General features: G+C 35.9%; 1 protein-coding gene across 9 annotated transcripts in view; it reads right to left on the reverse strand.

Annotated features, from left to right (window-relative positions):
• LRRC7 (leucine rich repeat containing 7) overlaps positions 1 to 19,525 on the reverse strand; it is a 524,922-nt gene that overhangs the window by 79,722 nt on the left and 425,675 nt on the right. For all 9 annotated transcript variants that reach the window (XM_078072925.1, XM_078072926.1, XM_078072928.1 and 6 more), the window contains 4 exons: positions 15,345 to 15,545; positions 7,073 to 7,184; positions 6,680 to 6,860; positions 3,318 to 4,998 (listed from right to left, as the gene is read on the reverse strand). In XM_078072925.1, coding sequence (XP_077929051.1) covers positions 3,318 to 4,998; positions 6,680 to 6,860; positions 7,073 to 7,184; positions 15,345 to 15,545 — 2,175 coding nt within the window. The remainder of the gene's footprint in view (positions 1 to 3,317; positions 4,999 to 6,679; positions 6,861 to 7,072; positions 7,185 to 15,344; positions 15,546 to 19,525) is intronic.

Below are 19,525 nucleotides of genomic sequence, written 5' to 3' on the forward strand. Positions count from 1 at the left end.
CCAAAGTTTCTGACTTTTTTTGTTTCTTAAAAATTACATTTTAAACTGGAGAAATTTCATAATGAAACTAAAGGAATTAAGATTTGAGCTATTAAGACTACTTATCTGATGTACCTAAATACCTATAGAGCGCTCTGGTGATACCTGCATTGTGGCTATCCTTCAACAGGTGCATCTCAGGTTATTCCAAGGGTCGGAGAGCTAGTTAATTTTTCTTCTACAGAACTTCATTTAAATTAAAACATTTTTATGTCCCGTCATCAAATAGTTTCCGTTAGGACAATCTCCACTTTCCACCTCTCATAAGAAAGTAGTAATTGACAGTATTTGGCCCTTTTAAGAAATTTTCTTATTTTGGAAAAAAAATCTACACAAGTTAACTTAGTAAACTTTTTAAAAACTGAGTATTACTGAACAATAACAACAGGCAGCTATTCTATTCTGAGGGCATTGTTTGCAAAATAATGATTTTTAGCATCAGTTTCACTGAACTCAACTGAAAGACAATTATACTCCTGATGGTGTGCTTGTCTACCAATCATATTTGTTATGGATCCTTGATTATTTCATCCAGTGATTTTTCATTGTCACCATGCCAAAGATGAAAAGGACACCGAACATTTCAATCTAGCACTTGAATGATTCCTTAAGGTTTAAAATTACTCCAGTCTAGTCCCTCTTAGCTCCTGTAGAAGGGGAGCAGTCTTGGACATATGGGTTCATGTTTTAAATTCTCTCAGTCACAGTGGGACCCTGTACAGGAAGCATGAGCCTCGAAGTTAAACTACAGGAGAAAACAGCATCTTTTATCTACGGCAGTACTTGGAGCTGCCTCTCCAAGGTCAACACCAGGCAAGATCTTTAACCAACGTTATCTTGGGCTGTTAAGCTTATCCAACGTCCAGGCCTCTGGGCAGTTCTCTCTTATGAAGAATGGACAAAGATCGTGTAGTTTCTAGTGTAACTATTTGATTTCCGGGTTTAAATCCTCAACTAAATTTCCCTGGGAAGAAACACACGGTATGTCCGGTGCAGTCTGACTTTGAATGTTAGGTTAAAAAAAGCACAGCTGTGTCAAAACTAGTCTTACATAATAAGTCCGTGCTTCGGTACCCTGATTTCATCTTTTTGAGTAGCTGGGAAGTTCTAAGTAAGATACAGCCTGAATAGCTCAGTCACGCAAGTGAGATGGGGGAAGAAATGTTACTTGGAGAAAACAGGGGGACAAACTTTCAGGCTCTAGTATCTTGAAGCAATACTCTCAGGTAACCTAATTTCTTGGAATTAAATAAGAAGCTATGGAATATACATTGAAATTGCTCTGGAAAATGAAAGACAGACTGAGGGAATTATAAACGAAGAGGGGAAGCATGGAAACTAATGAAAAAGGAAGGTGTTGTCACGGCAATAGGAAACACACATGAGTTTACTTTTAGTTTTCTGGATCTGGGCCAGGCAGGGTTTGCAGACTTCTGCCGATCCTAATCCCCCTCCCCCGGTCCTAGTTTCCTCTCTCCAAAATCCTGCTCCAGCTGGAGGAGTAGCTCCATTCAAAGGAGAGGAACCATTTATCTGAGAAACCAGTAAATAAATGATGGTACCAAAAGCATTTTGTCTTCTTTTTCATGCTTTGTTTTCACTCACTCCTCTGTTGCCTCAAATTACTAGTCATTTTACATATGCTCTGAAAAGCTTCTTATAACCTTTTCTTGACTAGTTCATCTTACCCTGTTATGTATGGTCGTGTCTACACGAGGCCAGAGTTCCCAAACTGTACTGTATTATTTGGCCCCAAATATTTTCGCCCTCCAAGTTATCTGTCTACATGGAGGGTATAAGTTGAGGTAAGGCATGGTGACAACTGACCAGGTGTCTCCCACTGACAGCCAGTCATGAGGCTTTGATGAGGCTCCCTTCAATGGGACTGAGCACACCTATTTGAAACAGACATTCTGATGAAATATTTTGCAAGGCAGAACCAACTTCCACATTGAAAACTAACACCCACACCCACATTTATTAGTTCACTTGTCCCTAAAAATAATTGTTTTCTTGTCATGTAGACACGACCTACAAACAATATAATTACTTAGAAAGAGTATACCTGAAAACGCAAAATTCAATATTAAGGAAATATATAATAAATGCAGTGACCTGTGCTTTTAGCAGGACACCAAATGAAATAATAAAACTATTGAGCGAAACTTTCTAATGGTATATTATTACCCAGATCCCCAATTTACTCTAAGTATTTAAACCCTAGAAAATGAGAGCAGAAGGCCCCATTTTCATAAAAAAGACCTTAAGATTCTAAGGTCAAGGCAGAGTACACAAGGCCCTCTACACCAAAGCCACAAAGTACATTCAATGAGAATGGTCAATTATTGATCATAGTTCTAGAAAATGAAATATCAGATTTCTCTTCAGGAGATACAAATAGGCAACAAAAAGTAATTCTAGGCTTTAAAACAATATATATATATATATATATACACATATGTATATATATATATATATATATATATTTTTTTTTTTTTTTTTTTTTTTACCCTCCTCAATCACTATGCATTCCATGCTGTATTGTGACTCAGTTTGTAACTGAATTGGGATTAACTTTTTTTTTTGGTTGCAGTATATGCACTAATTTGTACCTTTGTAGTCTTCATAAAGACATCATCTATTTTGTCGCCTGTAGTATGATTTGAAGTTAAACATTTCTTTTTGTATAAAAATCAACATTGTAAATGGCAGGATTTTTTATTGAGGGCATTCAATCTCCGCTTATTTTATTTTTCTGTTTCTTGCTGGGAAAAGGTTATTGCTCATTGGAAGTAATAACTTTAGCCGCCCCCTAGCAGTAACTGTGTGGGACAATTTTGTAGACAAATTAGGCCTGACTTTATTATAAGTGAGTCTGTGCAGAAAGGGGCCAGATACTCACTTTTTCTAGATTGAACAAAAATCATACTCTTTAGGTCGCTAGAGAACAGTTCTGTGTCCTAGGAGAGGCATTCCGCCTTAACGGCTAGAAAGCACCTGAAGCACCAGCCCACACAACGGCGTCAAATTCTTTCTTACTAACAATAGTTAGGCTAGACTCGGTAAATCATTCGCCTACAGGTTACGGACTCTGGAAGGGCGTTAAACAACATCCACGAGAAACTGTTACGAGCCATTTCCCCACAATAGAGAGAGAAACAAAATGTTGATCATCTGCTCATTCGTGTAGTTCATGCTTCCCTACATGTGCTTAGAGATGGCAGTGCAGTGCAACTAAAGGCAGGGGGGGTATTCTTACAGAGAAATGCTGGACATACCCTGTCTAACCTTCTAGCTTCTATATGTCTAAGCAGCTGCTGTCTCCAGTCTGCAGGCATTTTCCCACAGCTCTCCTCTCCCCTCACAGGGGCGGGCCTCGGCTTTATATCACTGTTATCTGATGGCTTGTCACCATAGTTACCCAAGTTATAGTCAGATGGCAGTTTTTCCAAAAGAGCTGCCATAGTAGGCCTAGCTGAAACTGGCCTGGTTTGGGAGGCACCGTAACTCTCTGTACTGTAGCTTCTTGCAGACAATGGCCTCCTCTGCGTAAGGTTTTTAACTGGAAAACTTCCCGCCTGAGCTTTCACTTCTTGATATGAAGGGTGTTCATCTTCGTACCTGCCATTCCTTTTCAGGAACTGGGACTCAGTCACTGAAACGCTGCTTTGGCGATCCAGACCGCCCCTATACGGAGGTCTGCCGTACCTATCACCCGGAGGCAGCTCATGAGGTTCACTGACCCTTCTAAACATGGCCATCTCTGTGGAGCTCGCCAGGGAGTCGGCTCTTCTCAGGAAGCCCGTCCTGGCACCTTGGCTTGCAAACTGGGCATTCACCACAGCATCCTCATTAACGGATGGCTGAGAAAACGAGAACATTTGCTCCATCGGTGGGTATCCTCTGTAAGCTCTGGGACTAACCAAATCCTTGGCGATGTTTTTGCCGGGCTGTTGCACGTACTCAGAATTGTGTTGAAAGGGGGGCGGTATCCTCTTTTCGGCTTTAACTTCCACTGCTCCTTGGGGATTGAAACTTTGGTCAAACTGATAGACTTTTTTGGTCATGGAAGCTTTTTGTTGCTGTGGCCCTTTACTACTTCCATACGTGAGCATCTCGTCATCCAGCATTGGGACTGACTGGCTTCGAGACATACTGGACATACCATGCTCTGGTCCCAACATTTTATCTGGCCGTTCATGGCTTCCTAAGTGATCACTCCCAGAAGCATAGTTTTCTAGTGGTATGTTATACACCTTGTACGTACCAATGTCAATCTCATCGATACTCTGTGACTTTTTGAATTTATTGGACTTGATATCTTTCATGAGTGGGGAAAGCCTCTCTGTGCTTTTGCTAATGGAAATAACACCTTTAGAAGATTCTGGGCGGCAGTGGATCTGAGAAAAGACATTGCTAAGACTCCTGTTGGGATTGGAATCGTGATACTCCCATGGTACTCCTGGAGAAAAAGGACTAGGTATTTCAGCAGATTCTTTTATATGTTCTTTCCTTTCAGGCAATGGGCTGGTGGTGGGGGTTGTCTCTAATTTGGAAGGGAAAGCGGTCCTGTCTTCAAAAGGACTAGGGGTTCTGGTCCAATTCTGCCAGGGATTGGAAGGAGGCACTTCTGTTTCTGGTGTGTGTCTGTGTGTAGACTGCTCAAGTTCCAGGGGAACACCAACAATCCTATCCTGCCTAAGCAAAGGCCTGCGTCCGTGAGAAGATGTGCTTCTAGATTTTGAACTTAAGAGAGGATTGTTGTTGGCGTTCTCGCCTGCGGTCTCCTCTGCAACAAACCCTGTGTTATCATAATGTGAACCATCAGGCCAGTTGTCCGTGAAGGCGTCACTCATTGGCAGCCGGTCCGGACGCTGCGGTACATTCCCCGGGGGAACAGCCTCCCGCTGGCTGAGTAATGGCTTTGAATCGAGAGGCTGTGGGAAAGATTGCGCAATCCTGTGAAGACAGTGGGAAGACGAAATATGAAAATAAGGACGAGCTGGGTCTTTGCCAGAAAGAGAACAAGCAGCCAAGACTGCCACAATCCTGTTTCACGGATCATTCATCCACACCTCACTTCCAATTAAGATGGCATAGTTATTTCAGCCCTGCCCCCCAAATCCACCCCTTTTCCTTGCTTTTTTATTTCCTCCTTGTAATCATCACCTTCTAAAATACTATATCAGTTACTTACCTGTTTTATTTATTGAGCATTGTTGTGTGTCCTTTGCTAGAATGTAAACTCATGAGGGCAAAGATTTTTTTTTTTCCCTCTTCAGGCCTAGCATAGTGCCTGGCACTTGGTAGGCATGAAAATACATATTTGTTGGATGATTAAATGAATGAAAGAAATAGATAAGTTTTCAGTGATGGTCCTGCCACTTGTCTGATAATTAGAATCACCTGATTCTTGGTCCTCATCCCTGGAATTTCTGATTCAGTACATTTCCAAACTATTGGTCGAGAGTACCATTCTTATAAGTACTTGATATATCTGATGAACCCAAATTGTCTTCAAATAACATTTATTTGAAGGCCAGGTATTAAAAACACTAAATTCATTGTATAGGGAACACATTTTCCTAGAATGTAAATTATATTATATTATGACTTTTGGTCATTGGCTTGTTTATGCCAGTGACCACAGTATTTTTAGAAGATGCTCGTTTTTTTAGGTTTATTCTAAGCCATTTGCACACTAATAACATTGAATAATACATATATATATATTTTATCAGTGAGAGAAAGACCTTTAAGTGCTTTTGCTAATTGAAAAATAGTAAATTTAGAAGGAACCTTCCAAAGTACCTCATTAAGCTCAGCTTATATCACAAATAACGAACTTGTAAACTGAAAGAGTTAAGATTCTTATCATGGGCACTGAATGGTAGAAATAGTTATCCATTAATTACCAAAGAATATATTGTTGACAGTAGTGATATTATCAGTAAAATATGAGTAATAATCATTGACTACCTATATGATGATTTGTATTTGCTGTTTGTACCTTAAAACATAACAACAAGGTACAAAACAAAAGAATCAGAACTAGGTAATTACTACCTCATTGAATCACTTTATTGTGCTCTTTGGCGTTTGATTTTTATCTGTATAATGGAAGTAAAATAGAGTAGGAACCATTTTGGAAAGATTAAATACTTTTGCTTATAGCCTAACTTTTCCAGGTGGTGATAAAATGATGATGATGATGATAACGATGATGACGATAGGAATGACAATTTTATTAAATATTTACTTTGTACTGGGCACACAAGTGCTTTCCATGCATCTTGGTTTAATCCATAACCCCACTGGGGATAGTGAAATGCCCATGTGTGTCATAAATAAGTACTAGGCAAACAGGATTTTTGGTTTCAAATTTTTTAAATTTCTGTTCCTATTATCTCAACCTGATAATCTCCTGCCATCTCTCCCTTAAACAATGGTTTTGCTGTATAAAATGGATTCATCCTCTCCTGGAAATCCTGGTGGGAATGTGATTGCTTACCTGCCCCTTCCATCTGTCTTCTACACCATTCATGCGCTGAATACAATTCAAAAATTAAGATCCCATTTTTTTAAAAAAGTTGCTGAAAGTAAGCACTTGGGAACAGAAAAAAGGGAATTCTAAACACACCTGTTACCCCATAAAGAATTATGTACTGCATCTTTAGCTGTTGTCTGCAAGGACCCCACTTTAACCCGGGTGTTAGAGGATCCTGAGGAAGCCTGGGAAGGCGAGTAGTCTGAGTAAGTGCCTGAGGAAACACTGTTATTCAGACAGTGAGTTTTGTCAACTTCAGACTCATCAGTTGATTCTGAAATGTAAAGGGGAAAATGTTATAATGCTATGAACATTGACAATAATAAACACAGAAAAGCAAGTATGAAAAACAGATAGCATAACAATGTTAGGAATATATATTTGTAAAATATTTCTATAGACTATGGTGTATCATAAGTTACGACTGGTGATTCATCATGCACATGCATTTGTGGCATATTTTCCACATCAGGTTCACAGTGTTACCTTTTTTGTCCTTCCCTAGCAGAACAAGTTTGGGTGGGTACAGAGGGGTCTCAGCTAATGAAGGGTGAAGTTCCCCAATCCTCATTTCATTAGCTGGATGAACAAAAGAATCCTGAGAGATATAATAATATAGGACAAGGAAAGTAAACATTTAAACATTGGTTAACCAAGGTGGCAATATCTTTACTTGGCTCAGATTTAAAGATGGGGCTCTAGAATATAAGTCACTGTGGAGCACTGGGAGAAGTGAATCATATGTTTCTCTGAGGTGAGTACTAAAATGTTTTGTTCTTTCTAATTTAAATGAGTCCATTTGTTGATCAGACATTTTTTGAATGCCTGTTGATATGCCTGGCACTGTGCAAAGAACTGTAGAGTTTCCAAAGAAAGACAAAATGTCACCCATGTCCCTTGGAGATTTACCATCTAGTTGGGGAGATGAGATACATCTTATTATAACACATGACTGAATTATGATAAGCTGTATGTGAGTATATGATACTTATATGCATATATATGATATATATATGCATGTAAGAATCTAAGAGGGGAGCTCCCTTAAGAGTTCTAAGAGGGAAAGTCCATCACTGACCAACTAAATTTCTTTTCATCCTCAGCCATGCTCCTGCACAATTGGGTCCTTTAAATCTGGCTTTTATTGCCAATCCCCCTGTTAACTCTTACTGTTTCCCAAGTGATCTTATCCTCAATTTCTTTAGTTCTATCATGACTTCTTCCTAAGGTTTCTAGTTTTCTCATGATTAATCTAGCTTGCTACATCTTCATTCTAAATCCATTCATTGAGTGTAATGAGCAACACTGGTACAAGAATATAACTTTATAAAGACAAATGAACATGTTAAAAAACCCTGTGAATTTTAAACTTCTTTAATTAAAATTATTATTTCCAGTTAACCAGATAATGAGAGAGCATTGGGGAAAGTAAAATATCAAATTCTCACTTTTTTATACACACAAAAATGTTTTGTCTATGCCCACAGGGAGGTAGTGATATAAATTTATGCATGGCAGTTATCTTTATGTCTTTTTTTTCTTAAACCTTAGGTTAATTTGAATTCAAAAAATAATTTTCAGCATTTTTCAGTTTTCCCATTAATTAGTTCTTGTTAGTTTAAAACATTAATGCAATACATTTAGAAATATTTTGTTAAATAAAGAATATACTTGAGCACACAAATATAGTAAATGAAATGTGTCCCACTTTATAACTAATTGGTAATAGACAGAAACTTTTATTATATATTTCAACGCCCCACATTGTGAGTGACAGGCTCAAGTCTTTGGGTATTGCAAAGAAACAGCCATTTCTTTAGCTCCTGGCTTAAGTTCAATTTTTTGGGTTGGTTTTGGTTAGGTTTGTATGAGAATACTTGCCTGTGAAAAACCTGGGTATATATCTGATATTTGTTAATTATTTAAGAAAAATATTTCTAGTTGAACCTTTCATTTCCTACAAGTAAATTTTAAGACTCAGCGAGGTCCATGCTTACAGGGAAAATTAGACCAAGATCCAGCATAGAGGCAGGATTCTTGGGTTCATGTCCAAAAATCTTCTCTTATATTGTGCCACCTCCTAGTGAGCTCAACTGTGAGCACATTACAGACTTTTAAAATCCCATTCCAGATTTGAAGAGGGATAGGAAAGAGAGAGGGATTGATGGAAATTCTGGAGATGAAGAGGGAAATCTGTGTTTTCATGGATTTTGAAAACTATTTCAAGGTATTATGATAAAGTTTTAAGGTGACAGAATAGAGAGTAAAAGGCTTTACACATCTTTGTAGAAATTTATAAGTAGAAGCAGACACAAGTTTGAGAAATTGTACCATGAAAAGTCATAAAATATGTTAAGGCTTATCAAAAAATATTCAATTACAAGGTGGCATATTTCTCTTCCATTCCTGCTTTATCATTTATTAATCAGGTTATCTTGGGCAAGTCAGTGTACCTCTCTGTACCTTATTCAATTCATCAGTAAAATGAAGGTAATAGATGATAGGAATTAATGCTATTTTCAGTCTAGTACTAACATTCTATGAATCTAAATGTAACTTATTTGTTGAAATAAGTTTAAAAAGGAAATATTCTTATGACACCTGATACTGAAGTATAGGAATTTTGTTTTAGTCAACAAAAGAAACCAAAGAGTTGTACAAGCATAGAAATGTAAATATAATTAAGGGCTTCATTACTTCATTTTCCTTATGACTTATACAATCAGTGTGCAAGTTATCTTGCATGTATAGATCAAATTTTCAAATTTGTATCCCAAAATTGTGGCTGGAGCTTGGCATGGTAGGTATGGTATGACTCAGATTCAAGTCTCTGGTTCTGCTCAAGAATTTCTACTTTGAATCAAAAAGAGCTCTAGTGACTAGGAAGAGACTCTGATATCAGCTAATCATGAGCTTGCCCCTTTTCTCCAGAGTTCTGTGGCCCTCCACCTAGGAGGATTAGCACTACTGAAGCAAGAACAGTGGATTCCCACTGATCCAGTTAGACTCACTTATCTTCATGAGCAAAATGATGATGATGATGATGATGATGATGATGAAGATGATGATGCCATCAGTTATGGAGGATCTATTACATATCTGCTACTGTGCTACTATGCTAAACACTTTATCTGTATCATCTCTGTTAATTACTTAATTGATAACCTAGTTTTTACTGTTATTATTTTTAAGTTATTTACTATCGTTATCTTTGTTTTACAGTTAAGGAAATGGAGGCTCAGAGAGGTAAAGTCATAATTCCAAGTCACCAACTCAGTGAGTGGTAGAGCCAAGATTTGAACTGGGATCTGTGCAATGGAAAGCCTTCTGTGTAATACTATGTATGCTCTACTGTCTACCCTAAGGAAAGCTCACCTCTCAGCTGGACTTCACAGAACAGACAAGTTAACTGTCCAACAAAGGAAATTAATCATTGATTCTGTCTCTATAAATTCTTTTAGAGAGGCTGGAGGAGTCAAGTTCACATTGGAAAAGTGGGTGAAGCTTTTGGGACTGCTTCTATGGTGAAGGCAGTGGAAGTTATTGGTCAGGAATCAAATATAATGAGGGTCCCATTTTAAGCACCTTGAACCATATTTGCTTCTGGTAAGGAGACAGAGGAGGGGGAGAAAGAAAAGGCAGAATCTCTTTTTTTCTTTAACCCATTGACTTTGTGTCGTTCAAACTAAATCTCAGCTGCTACTATTGTAGGGAAAGGGAGCCTAACGTAGAAGTGAGAGGGGGAAAAAACTTGTGTCTGAGCTTTCAGGAGCCCAGGTCTAGTATTAATAAAAGCATTTAAGGACATTTTCAAGGGTAAATGACTACTCTCTATTACCAGGAGAGAGATGTGTTTCCTCTATAGAAAGAAATTGGGTGGAGTCTCCTAACAAACAAAAAAGTCCAGAAACTTTGTGAACATGGTGGACACAGTGAACAGGTATCCAGTGAGAAGTTTTCTTTAATGCAGGGTAGTGGCCCACAAAAGGATTAAAGGTAGATGGGCAGGATTAGCACATCATTCTCTTTTGGAAGGGAAGGGAATTATCATTTACTGTAGCTTTCCTCTTTGCCAAGAACTGTGCTTGCAGCTGTATAAAAATACTTGTTTTCATCTGATTTTATCTCCACAAAACTCTAAATGTTATTGTTACCTGTATTTCTAAAGATACAGAAAGCAAAGCTCAGAAAGTTTTCAATGACTTGTCAAGATCAAAAAATTGGTAACAAGGTAAATTCAATTAATGTCTACTAGACTCAAAAGCACTTTCTCTTGTTCCCAAACTGGGCTCCAAGGTACCTGTGGTGCTGTTTTTAATTCATCACAGGAATACATGGTTTATTTTAAATATTTGAGGGAAACAAAGCAATACTTGACATCAGTCAGATACTGTGTGAATTGGTGGCTCTCAATTTCAATATTAGATTGCACTTTCCTTTTGATGACAATCTTTGTGAAACTGGGTTTTTGGTGGTTGCTGTGATCAAAAATCAAGTGCTATTTGAAAATCAATGTGAAACAGAATTGTAGTATCTAATATGATTCGAAGGTTTGAGAAGGTAAGTGGTGTCCCACAGGGGCACACATTTCATTAATAAGTAGTTTTGTTATTTAAGCATGAAATAAAACTATTATTTTCCTTTTCAATTTATGTGTATTATTCTTCAAATAACCACTAGGCAGGGCATAAATATTTATTAAGTTGTTCACACCTATACTTAAAAAATGGAACTGTTAGGTACTTCTTTTGGTCTATGATCCTTGTAACAAAATTACTAAGACACTAAAGGCATTTGTATACCAAGATTTTTAGAACACTTAGCCTTTACTCATTTTATGTCATAGCTTTATTTACCATACCATTCTTCTTCCTTCCTTCCCTCCTCTTTCCCTGCTTTTCTCACTCTCCCAATAGTCTTCATCATGATATTTTGCCTTTACTCATATTATATTAATGTATTAATATGGTAAATTGTTGTTTTTAGAATACATGTTATTCAACACATAGGTGATAAAATATAAATAGGTATGGCAGCCAACACTTAATTAGTGATTAATTTGACAAAAACTCAGAGAAATTGTTCTTCCCCTCAATTAACTTCTAATTGGATGTAGGGACAGACATGTTATCAGTATTACAACACTAGACTCTATCAGTTGTTCATGTACTCAACAGATATTTATTGTGTCTGACTCTGTAGTAGGCACTGTGCTAGACGCCAGAAAGACAATGGTAGGCAAGACAAACCTGGCTCCTGCCCTCATGAAACTCAGTCTGAAGTTAATAAACAACATAATCATAAATGTTTTCCTTATATTTAACACAAATAAGCAGGATGACGTGATAGAGAAAATCAGAGGTTCTACTGATCATGGTGATCAGGGAAGGCCTTCCTATTGAGGTCATCTCTAAACTAAAACTTGGAAAGACGTGGAAGTGCTAGTCATATAAAGAGCTGGGTGCTACATACTGAATGTTTGTGTCCCCTCAAAATTCATAAGTTGAACCTATATGATGATATTTGGAGGTGGGATCTTTCTGGAAGGCGATTAGGTCATGAGGGTAGAACCTTCATGAATGAAATTAGTGCCATTGTAAAAGAGACCCTAGAAAGCTCCCTATCTCCTTCTACCATGTGAAGTCACAGAGAGAAGATGGCCATCTATAAACCAGGGAGTAGGCCTTTACTAGACACTGAATCTATTAGTACCTTGATCTTGGACTTCTTAGAGTCCAGAACTGTGATAAATAAATGTTTTTGTTTATAAGCCATGTAGTCTATGGTATTCTGTTATAGCAGCCTGAATGGACTAAGACACAGGGAAAAAGCAAATGTAAACTTCATAAAACTTACATAAAGGAATATGGAAGTAGAGGACAACCTTCATACCTCCCCGTCCTCCTTGTTCATATGACCCTACCAGCTGTATTCTTTGTCTAGCATAACGTATATTAAAACTCTTGGCATAGGGTTGGCAAATAGAAAGTGATCAATAAATATTGATTTCCTTTTCCTTTTCCTTTTTTCCTCTGCTGCATTTGTAATCTATTTACCTTATTTATTCTTATCATTTTCTGTTTCTGGTTCTGCCTACCTCTATTCTTTTTTCCTTGGTTTTCCATATTTAACCATATGGATAAATCTATCATGCAGTGTGTGATACTCTCTTCCATATTCTTGACAGTATGAACTAAATAATGACTCAAAAATGTCATACAAGTGCAAAACATACAATAAAATGCTTCATATACACTGATCAGCTGGACCCTTGGTCATCTGTATTTATTTTATTTGGAAGTGGAAAATATGGAGTGTGGCCCCTTGATCTGGATGAGCAATTCAAGAAGGGAGGATGATAAAAAAGCAACAGCTTCTCTTTGTTCTAGGATGGCTAAAAGTTGGGGAAAGAAGATCTAGAATCTCAGTTTTAGAAAAAGTGTTGAAATTACCAGTGAAATTTCTGTTCGAGATAAAAGGCCAGGAGAAGAAGAAAACTAAGAAAGGGTGGGATGAATCACTGAAATAATTATAAAGCTTAAGATTGAGTTTCAATTAGATAGGAAATAAGTGTTTTTAAGGAGGGCAAATTAGATTTGTGTCTTAAAAAGATCATTATTAGGGGCACGTGGGTGGCTCAGTTGGTTAAGTGTCCAACTTTGGCTCAGGTCATGATCTCAGGTCCTGGAATCAAGTCCCTCATTGGGCTCTCTTCTCAGCAGGGAGTCTGCTTCTCCCTCTCCCTTGCCCCTCCCCCTGCTTGGACTCTCTCTCTGTCTCTCTCTCTTAAATAAATAAAATCTTAAAAAAATAAATAAAAAGGGCATTAGCAAAGTAATGAGGGGGCTGGGGACAATGTTGACAGTTTTATAATAATGCAGGACAGAGTTGAGGGCCTGAGGAGGTTGAAGAGATACACTTAGATGAAAATGTAGATTTAGGTGACCGGAAGGGGCAGTGAGTGGAGAGAAAGAAGGAAAAAGAAATCAGGATACCTTCCAAATTTCTAGCTTGAGTAAGCTAGTAGATAACAGTGCTAGCAGAGATCAAGGTTGGGCATATAGGAGCAGAAGTAAATTTGGGGAAGAAACATTAAATATAGTTTTGGATTTTTCAAGTTTGAAATGCTTGTGGGATAATTTTAAGATTTATTTTCTCTGCAAAGGTTATTACAAAATTTATATCCAAAGCCATCTTTTCCTTGCCTCACCTATCCCAATCCTGTATTAAGCAATTTTAGAATCTTCTTATTTTGTAGCAAAATTATACAGTTTATGGGTTATTATGACCTCACAATTATTTTAATGTTAAACTGTGATTGCATGAGGTTTAAATATGAAGTGTATGTGTATTTAGTGTGTACCTCTTAAATGTTGGCTTTCTTCCTTTTTATATTATTAGAGTGTCTTAGAGATAAAAGAAAAGTCTGTTTCTCTGCTATTGCATATCTGTAATATTTTAGAAAGGAAAAAGTACAATAATACTGATTTCATAAGCAAAAAGAAAAAAAAAACAACAAAAATGAGTATTTACTTAAATTTTCTTCCCTGGATACCAGGCTGTATTCTTCTTTTCTGGGGTGGGCTGGTACCTCCACTGGCAGATAGTCACACCAGGCTTATTTTTGTTCAAACTTTTCCCTTTGTCTGGAATGACTTCCTCTCTTTTGACTTTAAAAGAATCACCCCATTATCAATATGCAGTTCAACCTTAAACTGTTTCACATAACTTTTTAATTGATTGGCAATGATTGCTTCTCTCCAATTTCTTAAAGTATTATATTCTCCATCACACAACTAATCATGTGATCATATTTTATATAATATGTTCTCCAATTACTTCATCTGTGGTAATTTTACCTGGCTAGGCTCTAAATTAGTTGGGGACTATGTGTACATTTTATATTTCTTTTCTCTCTCTCACAGTATTTAGCACAGTGCTAAATATACAGTTGGTGTTTAATCAGTGCAACAAATTGATGCTGTGAAATGCAGATTTGTAAAAGAGTTTCACAAACCTAGATTTTTGAGAAGTAGATATAGTAACTTCTAGACGTACTCATTCATACCAGTTATGTTTCTAATGAAGATAAAAAGGTGATAACCAAATTAGCTGAAGAGTGGATGAGATAGTACAGAGGTGGTATAAATGTAGTTGAATTCTTTTCAGACCACACAAATTGATAAGGATGAATATCTAGTTGATTCTAAAATACAGGAATTAAGTTTCACATGGCCAGATCCAGAAAAGCTAAATTTCAAACTTATCTCCTCTTTGTCATGTTTATAAAAGTGTTTCCTATAAAGGTTTTAATCCAAACACAGAAACAAACAAACAAAAAATGGGCTCTAAATCTGATCAAGAATCTTACTGAGATTTGTAGAGTAAAAAAAAAAAAAAAAATCTTCATTTAGTCTTTTCTAATGACTCATACAATAAAAGTTTGGGGTAGCCAAAAGAGTGTAGTGAAAATGATATAATGCACTTACTGGCCAGGCCTAGCTGAGTGAGCAAGTTATTCCTTCTGTGTGTATTGGAACTTTTGGAGCTGTATTAATAATTTTAGGCCATGAGGGTGTCATTTACCTGTAATTTATTAAATGCAACCCTCATAGTTTGAAAAAGTAGAAAGACTTATTTATATTTTAGGGGGAAAAATGCACTTATCAGAGAAGATCTAATCAGTTAAAAAGACATATAATTTAGTAATTCCAAAAAATCCAAACCACACTGGCAATTACCAATAACCTTGAAATACCTCCACTGTAATCTCCTTTGGGGCTACAGGCCACTTGTGTTCATATTTTTCTTTCACAGTTTGCTCCGTGTTAGCAGTTGGATTTGAATTCTCAACACGCACTCCATGGCTTGGCTTACCCACCAGATTTTGAACAGATTTTACCATATTCTTTAAATCCTCTGGATAAGGAGTTGGATATCGTTTTAGGTTTATTTCAACCTAGAAGTTTATAAAAAGAAATTTAACATAAAAATACCTTCGGCAAACATGTTCACAAAACTACTCCATTTTATGTTCAGTAGTAAAACCAAATGCAATATAGTGAGTGTTGAGCTGACTGAGAAACTGTATTGTAGAGTAGAGCACATTCTGCCCTCATAGGGCTTCTTCCCACCCTGTCCACCTTCTAGATTAAAAAGAATTTTTGGGTTATATTCTATCTTTAGACCTACCCTGCAGATGGTTGAAATAGCAGTAGGTCAAACATATAAGTGACTGGTAATCTGAAGATTTTAAGCATTGCTATCAGCTGCTTTTATACTTTAGAGGCTGTTCTTTCCCTATCTTAATTATTTATAAGTAATTATTTTCATGTTAAGGATATCTTTGGAATATCAACGTAGATGATAAGAGGAGACCCCAAAAGATTTAGAGTTTATCATGGATCAAAAAAATGGGGAACTGACAGTATCTGCTACCAAATATGCATCAGCTCTATGTTAATTAGCATGTTATATCAAAAGGTCAGGGAGCTAATTCTTGTTAATACCTAAAAAGAATATGCTTCAGGGTGGCTTTTATATTTAGTTTTTACCCTAATAAAGCAACATGTTTTGTAGGTAATGTCTTAAAATAAAAAGAAATTTAAAAATAGAGGAGATTTTCTAAGATATTCTAGATAAACATGTAAATTTTGGCTTATATTGCCCAGATATTTATTTCCATTCTTGAATTCATTTTTGTTGTATCGATCTGACTTTGGGGAACATATATATTAATGATTATTCTTCACATTTAATTTAGAGAGAGAAAATATGAGACACTTCCATATAGAAAATCCCATTATCAGAATATTTAAAATATATGTAAATTGGAATAAATACAAATTATCCATGCTGATTAAAAGGGAGTGGGAAGGAAAACAAGGAGCAGATTTATTTGTCCTGGCTTATTCCAACCGTCATGCCTTTTGCATCTGAGTAGAACCAACTTTACAAAATGGAATGGTTTATGTGATTGTGGTGAGTATGTGTCTGTGGAAAGTGTGTGTGGGGGTAGGTTGGGAGGAAGGGAGAAGAAAGCAAAGCTGAAGAAGGAAGGAGTGGGAATGAGAGGAAAGGAGAAAGTGGGGGGGCACACACATACCCACCCACCAACACCCATGTAATTCATGGGATGTAAGAAGCTATGATGGTGGTATAGATCTGAGGATTATAAATATGAATTCAAACACTTTTGCTCATCTGCAGTTTTAGCAAATCCACCAACTTTGTTATATTTATTCTTCCTTGTGGCTCATTTTCCATATCAAATACTGGGATTGGACTCCACTTGATGACTTCTAACATTCCTTTCAGTATTAAACAATCAAAATTATTTTTCCAATAAATTTTTGGAAAGCTGAGGAAAAACCAGATAATTTTGCTAGTATAAATATTGTTGTAGTCTTTTATACTCCCAAACAAATAAGAATGAAATTAATAATATATAGAAATAAAGCTACAAAAATATAACCCAAGAAAAAGTTAGACTTCTCAGAAAAAAAGTGTAAGTTGTTAGAATGTAATATAAATATAGTTCAGCGTACTTAATTTATAATGCATTCTTAAATAAACATAAAAAGAATGATATCCATGCTAGACAAAGTCCATTGGGATGCATGCATTCTTGGATCTGCTGTTTAAGTTGGTATTAGAAATGTTAATCACAAATTAAATCTAAATTTTAAATTATACTGTTGAACTCATTTAAAAGTACTTGAGAGCAAAGGGCTAAAAGTCAAAAGCTACATTTAAAAAAAATATAGATTGTAGAGTGGTATGGCTATCATGCCAATTAAGAACATCTTTTAATTTTTAATAACCAATGGTATATGAATGAAAAATAATTTTCATGTAGGGCAATAGATTAAAATTCTATGTACCTTAAAAAAATCTTCAATGCTAAAATTACACTTCTAAATTGAATCAAAAGCAAAAAAAATGTGAAGTGTTCTTCTTTAATTGAATTAAATTCCACATTGAATAATGTAATCTGTTTTTTGTAGATGCTATGTCTCATCTGACACAATTAGATGACTATTTACTAATGACCACAGTGCCAATATCTTCTGGTTATTTTATAAGCAAGTCAATGTGATATTTTGGTCATATCACCAGAATATATTTGGGTTCTTTATCTCTGAAAAATATTTAAATTTGGAAACAAAAGCAGATTTGTCAAGCTAATGAAGCTTAAGCTTTAGAGCCTTTCACCTGCATAAGCTTTTTCCAAAGCCTTGTGAGGGGCCCTACTTTTTTATTTACATGGTTATTTCATATTCTTTTCCTTAAAGAGGCCCTTCTCCAAACTGTGGGAAGTTCAGGTCTTATAAAACTTGGATTTGTTCCATCTAGACAATAAGCCCCTTGCTTCCCATTTACTAGTCTACCAACAGAACTTGGTGGACCTGGAGTCAGAAAACCTAAATTTAAGCCACAGATTTACCCCCAACAAGCTATCAGCCACTAATCTGTCTGTCCAGTTTCTGCTTATGTAAAATGGGAATGATAATATCTCCAGTTAATCTAGAGCTAAAATGAGATAATAACTATGAAAATCTTTTGAAAATGTATAAATTCTATGCAGAGATTAGATACTATTTTCTAAAATCAGATTCTACTTAGGTATTTTTAAAATCTGAATTTTTTTGGCAGTTTAGATTCTACTATATATACTATATATATATGTAACTCCATACTACCTGTAACTGTTTGGACTTTTTTTCAGATTGGATACAGCACCAACTATCATTTATTCAGTATCTGCCATGTGCCAGGCACATGTACAATATTTAAAAGGATATTTAATTTATTAATAGTTATTTATATAATATATAATACTTATTTCATTGTGTACCATATAGATTTGTATATAAATAATAAATGATTATGATTATTAACATTCATTAAATACTTATAATTAATTATAATTAAACATAGTTTAAATTTCATAACCCATTGTGTCACCTGTTCCTGTCTCCCTGAGAATAGGGCTCAGGCAGTGTAGGTTCCTTGCCCAAAGTCATACAGCTATGGGTAGCACTGCCCAAATTCAAACTCAGGTCTTTGACTCCAAAGTTTAGGCTACAGAAGTGTTACTTGGCTCAGGGCTATTCCCTGATACAAGTAAAGCACATAGTTGTACAATCCTGGAGAAAAGACAGTGTGTGTAAGTCTAAAATGTAAATTTTATTGAGTTAAATAACAAGATAAATTCAATTTTTAAAACATAAGGCTATTTTATAATTTCTTCTTAAAGGAAACTATAATATTTTATAATTGTTGTTTGTAAGTTCTGTAAAAGCATATTTTATACCCTTCTACAGATTGTTTTGCCTACGCCTTTCTACTTTTTAACTCTTGTGCGATGCTTCAGAAATGAAAAAAGATGATCATAAATATGATTTTATTAATAGTTCAGTCATGCCCAAATAAGAACAGTTTCTTTATATTTCTAAATACATAGGCTAGAAATATTCCCTCATTCTAATATAGGATGGAGAAATAATGTAAATTCATTTATGATATAAATAGGTGGGAAAAAACTGTCAATTGTTCTTACCAAAATGTGTGTATCACTCACCATAAAGTATTTGTTCATTTTACATATACATTTTATTAAAATGCAAGATTTTCACTGCAATGTTACTTCATTTTAATTTTAGAAAAATAGAAATGTTTCACAACATTCTATATATTTCAGATCTAAAAAAAGTGCAGTAAATGCAAATAGCAGCTGCAAGATGTTGGAGACTCCCAAAAGTTTAGCAATGGAAGAAAAAATTCGTGTTAATAGCTAGGGCATTTAGAGATGGTATCTTGAATTCTCAAAGAACTGTGGTTTTCTTTATATAATGATTAAATTCTAATTTGGTTTGACTGTAAATTCCAGTAAGAGAAGTAATAGTTAATGCTTTGATTTCTGATCATTAGGGATCT

This window comes from Halichoerus grypus, chromosome 5 (assembly GCF_964656455.1).
Source record: "Halichoerus grypus chromosome 5, mHalGry1.hap1.1, whole genome shotgun sequence".
In the NCBI taxonomy this organism is placed as follows: Eukaryota; Metazoa; Chordata; class Mammalia; order Carnivora; family Phocidae; genus Halichoerus; species Halichoerus grypus.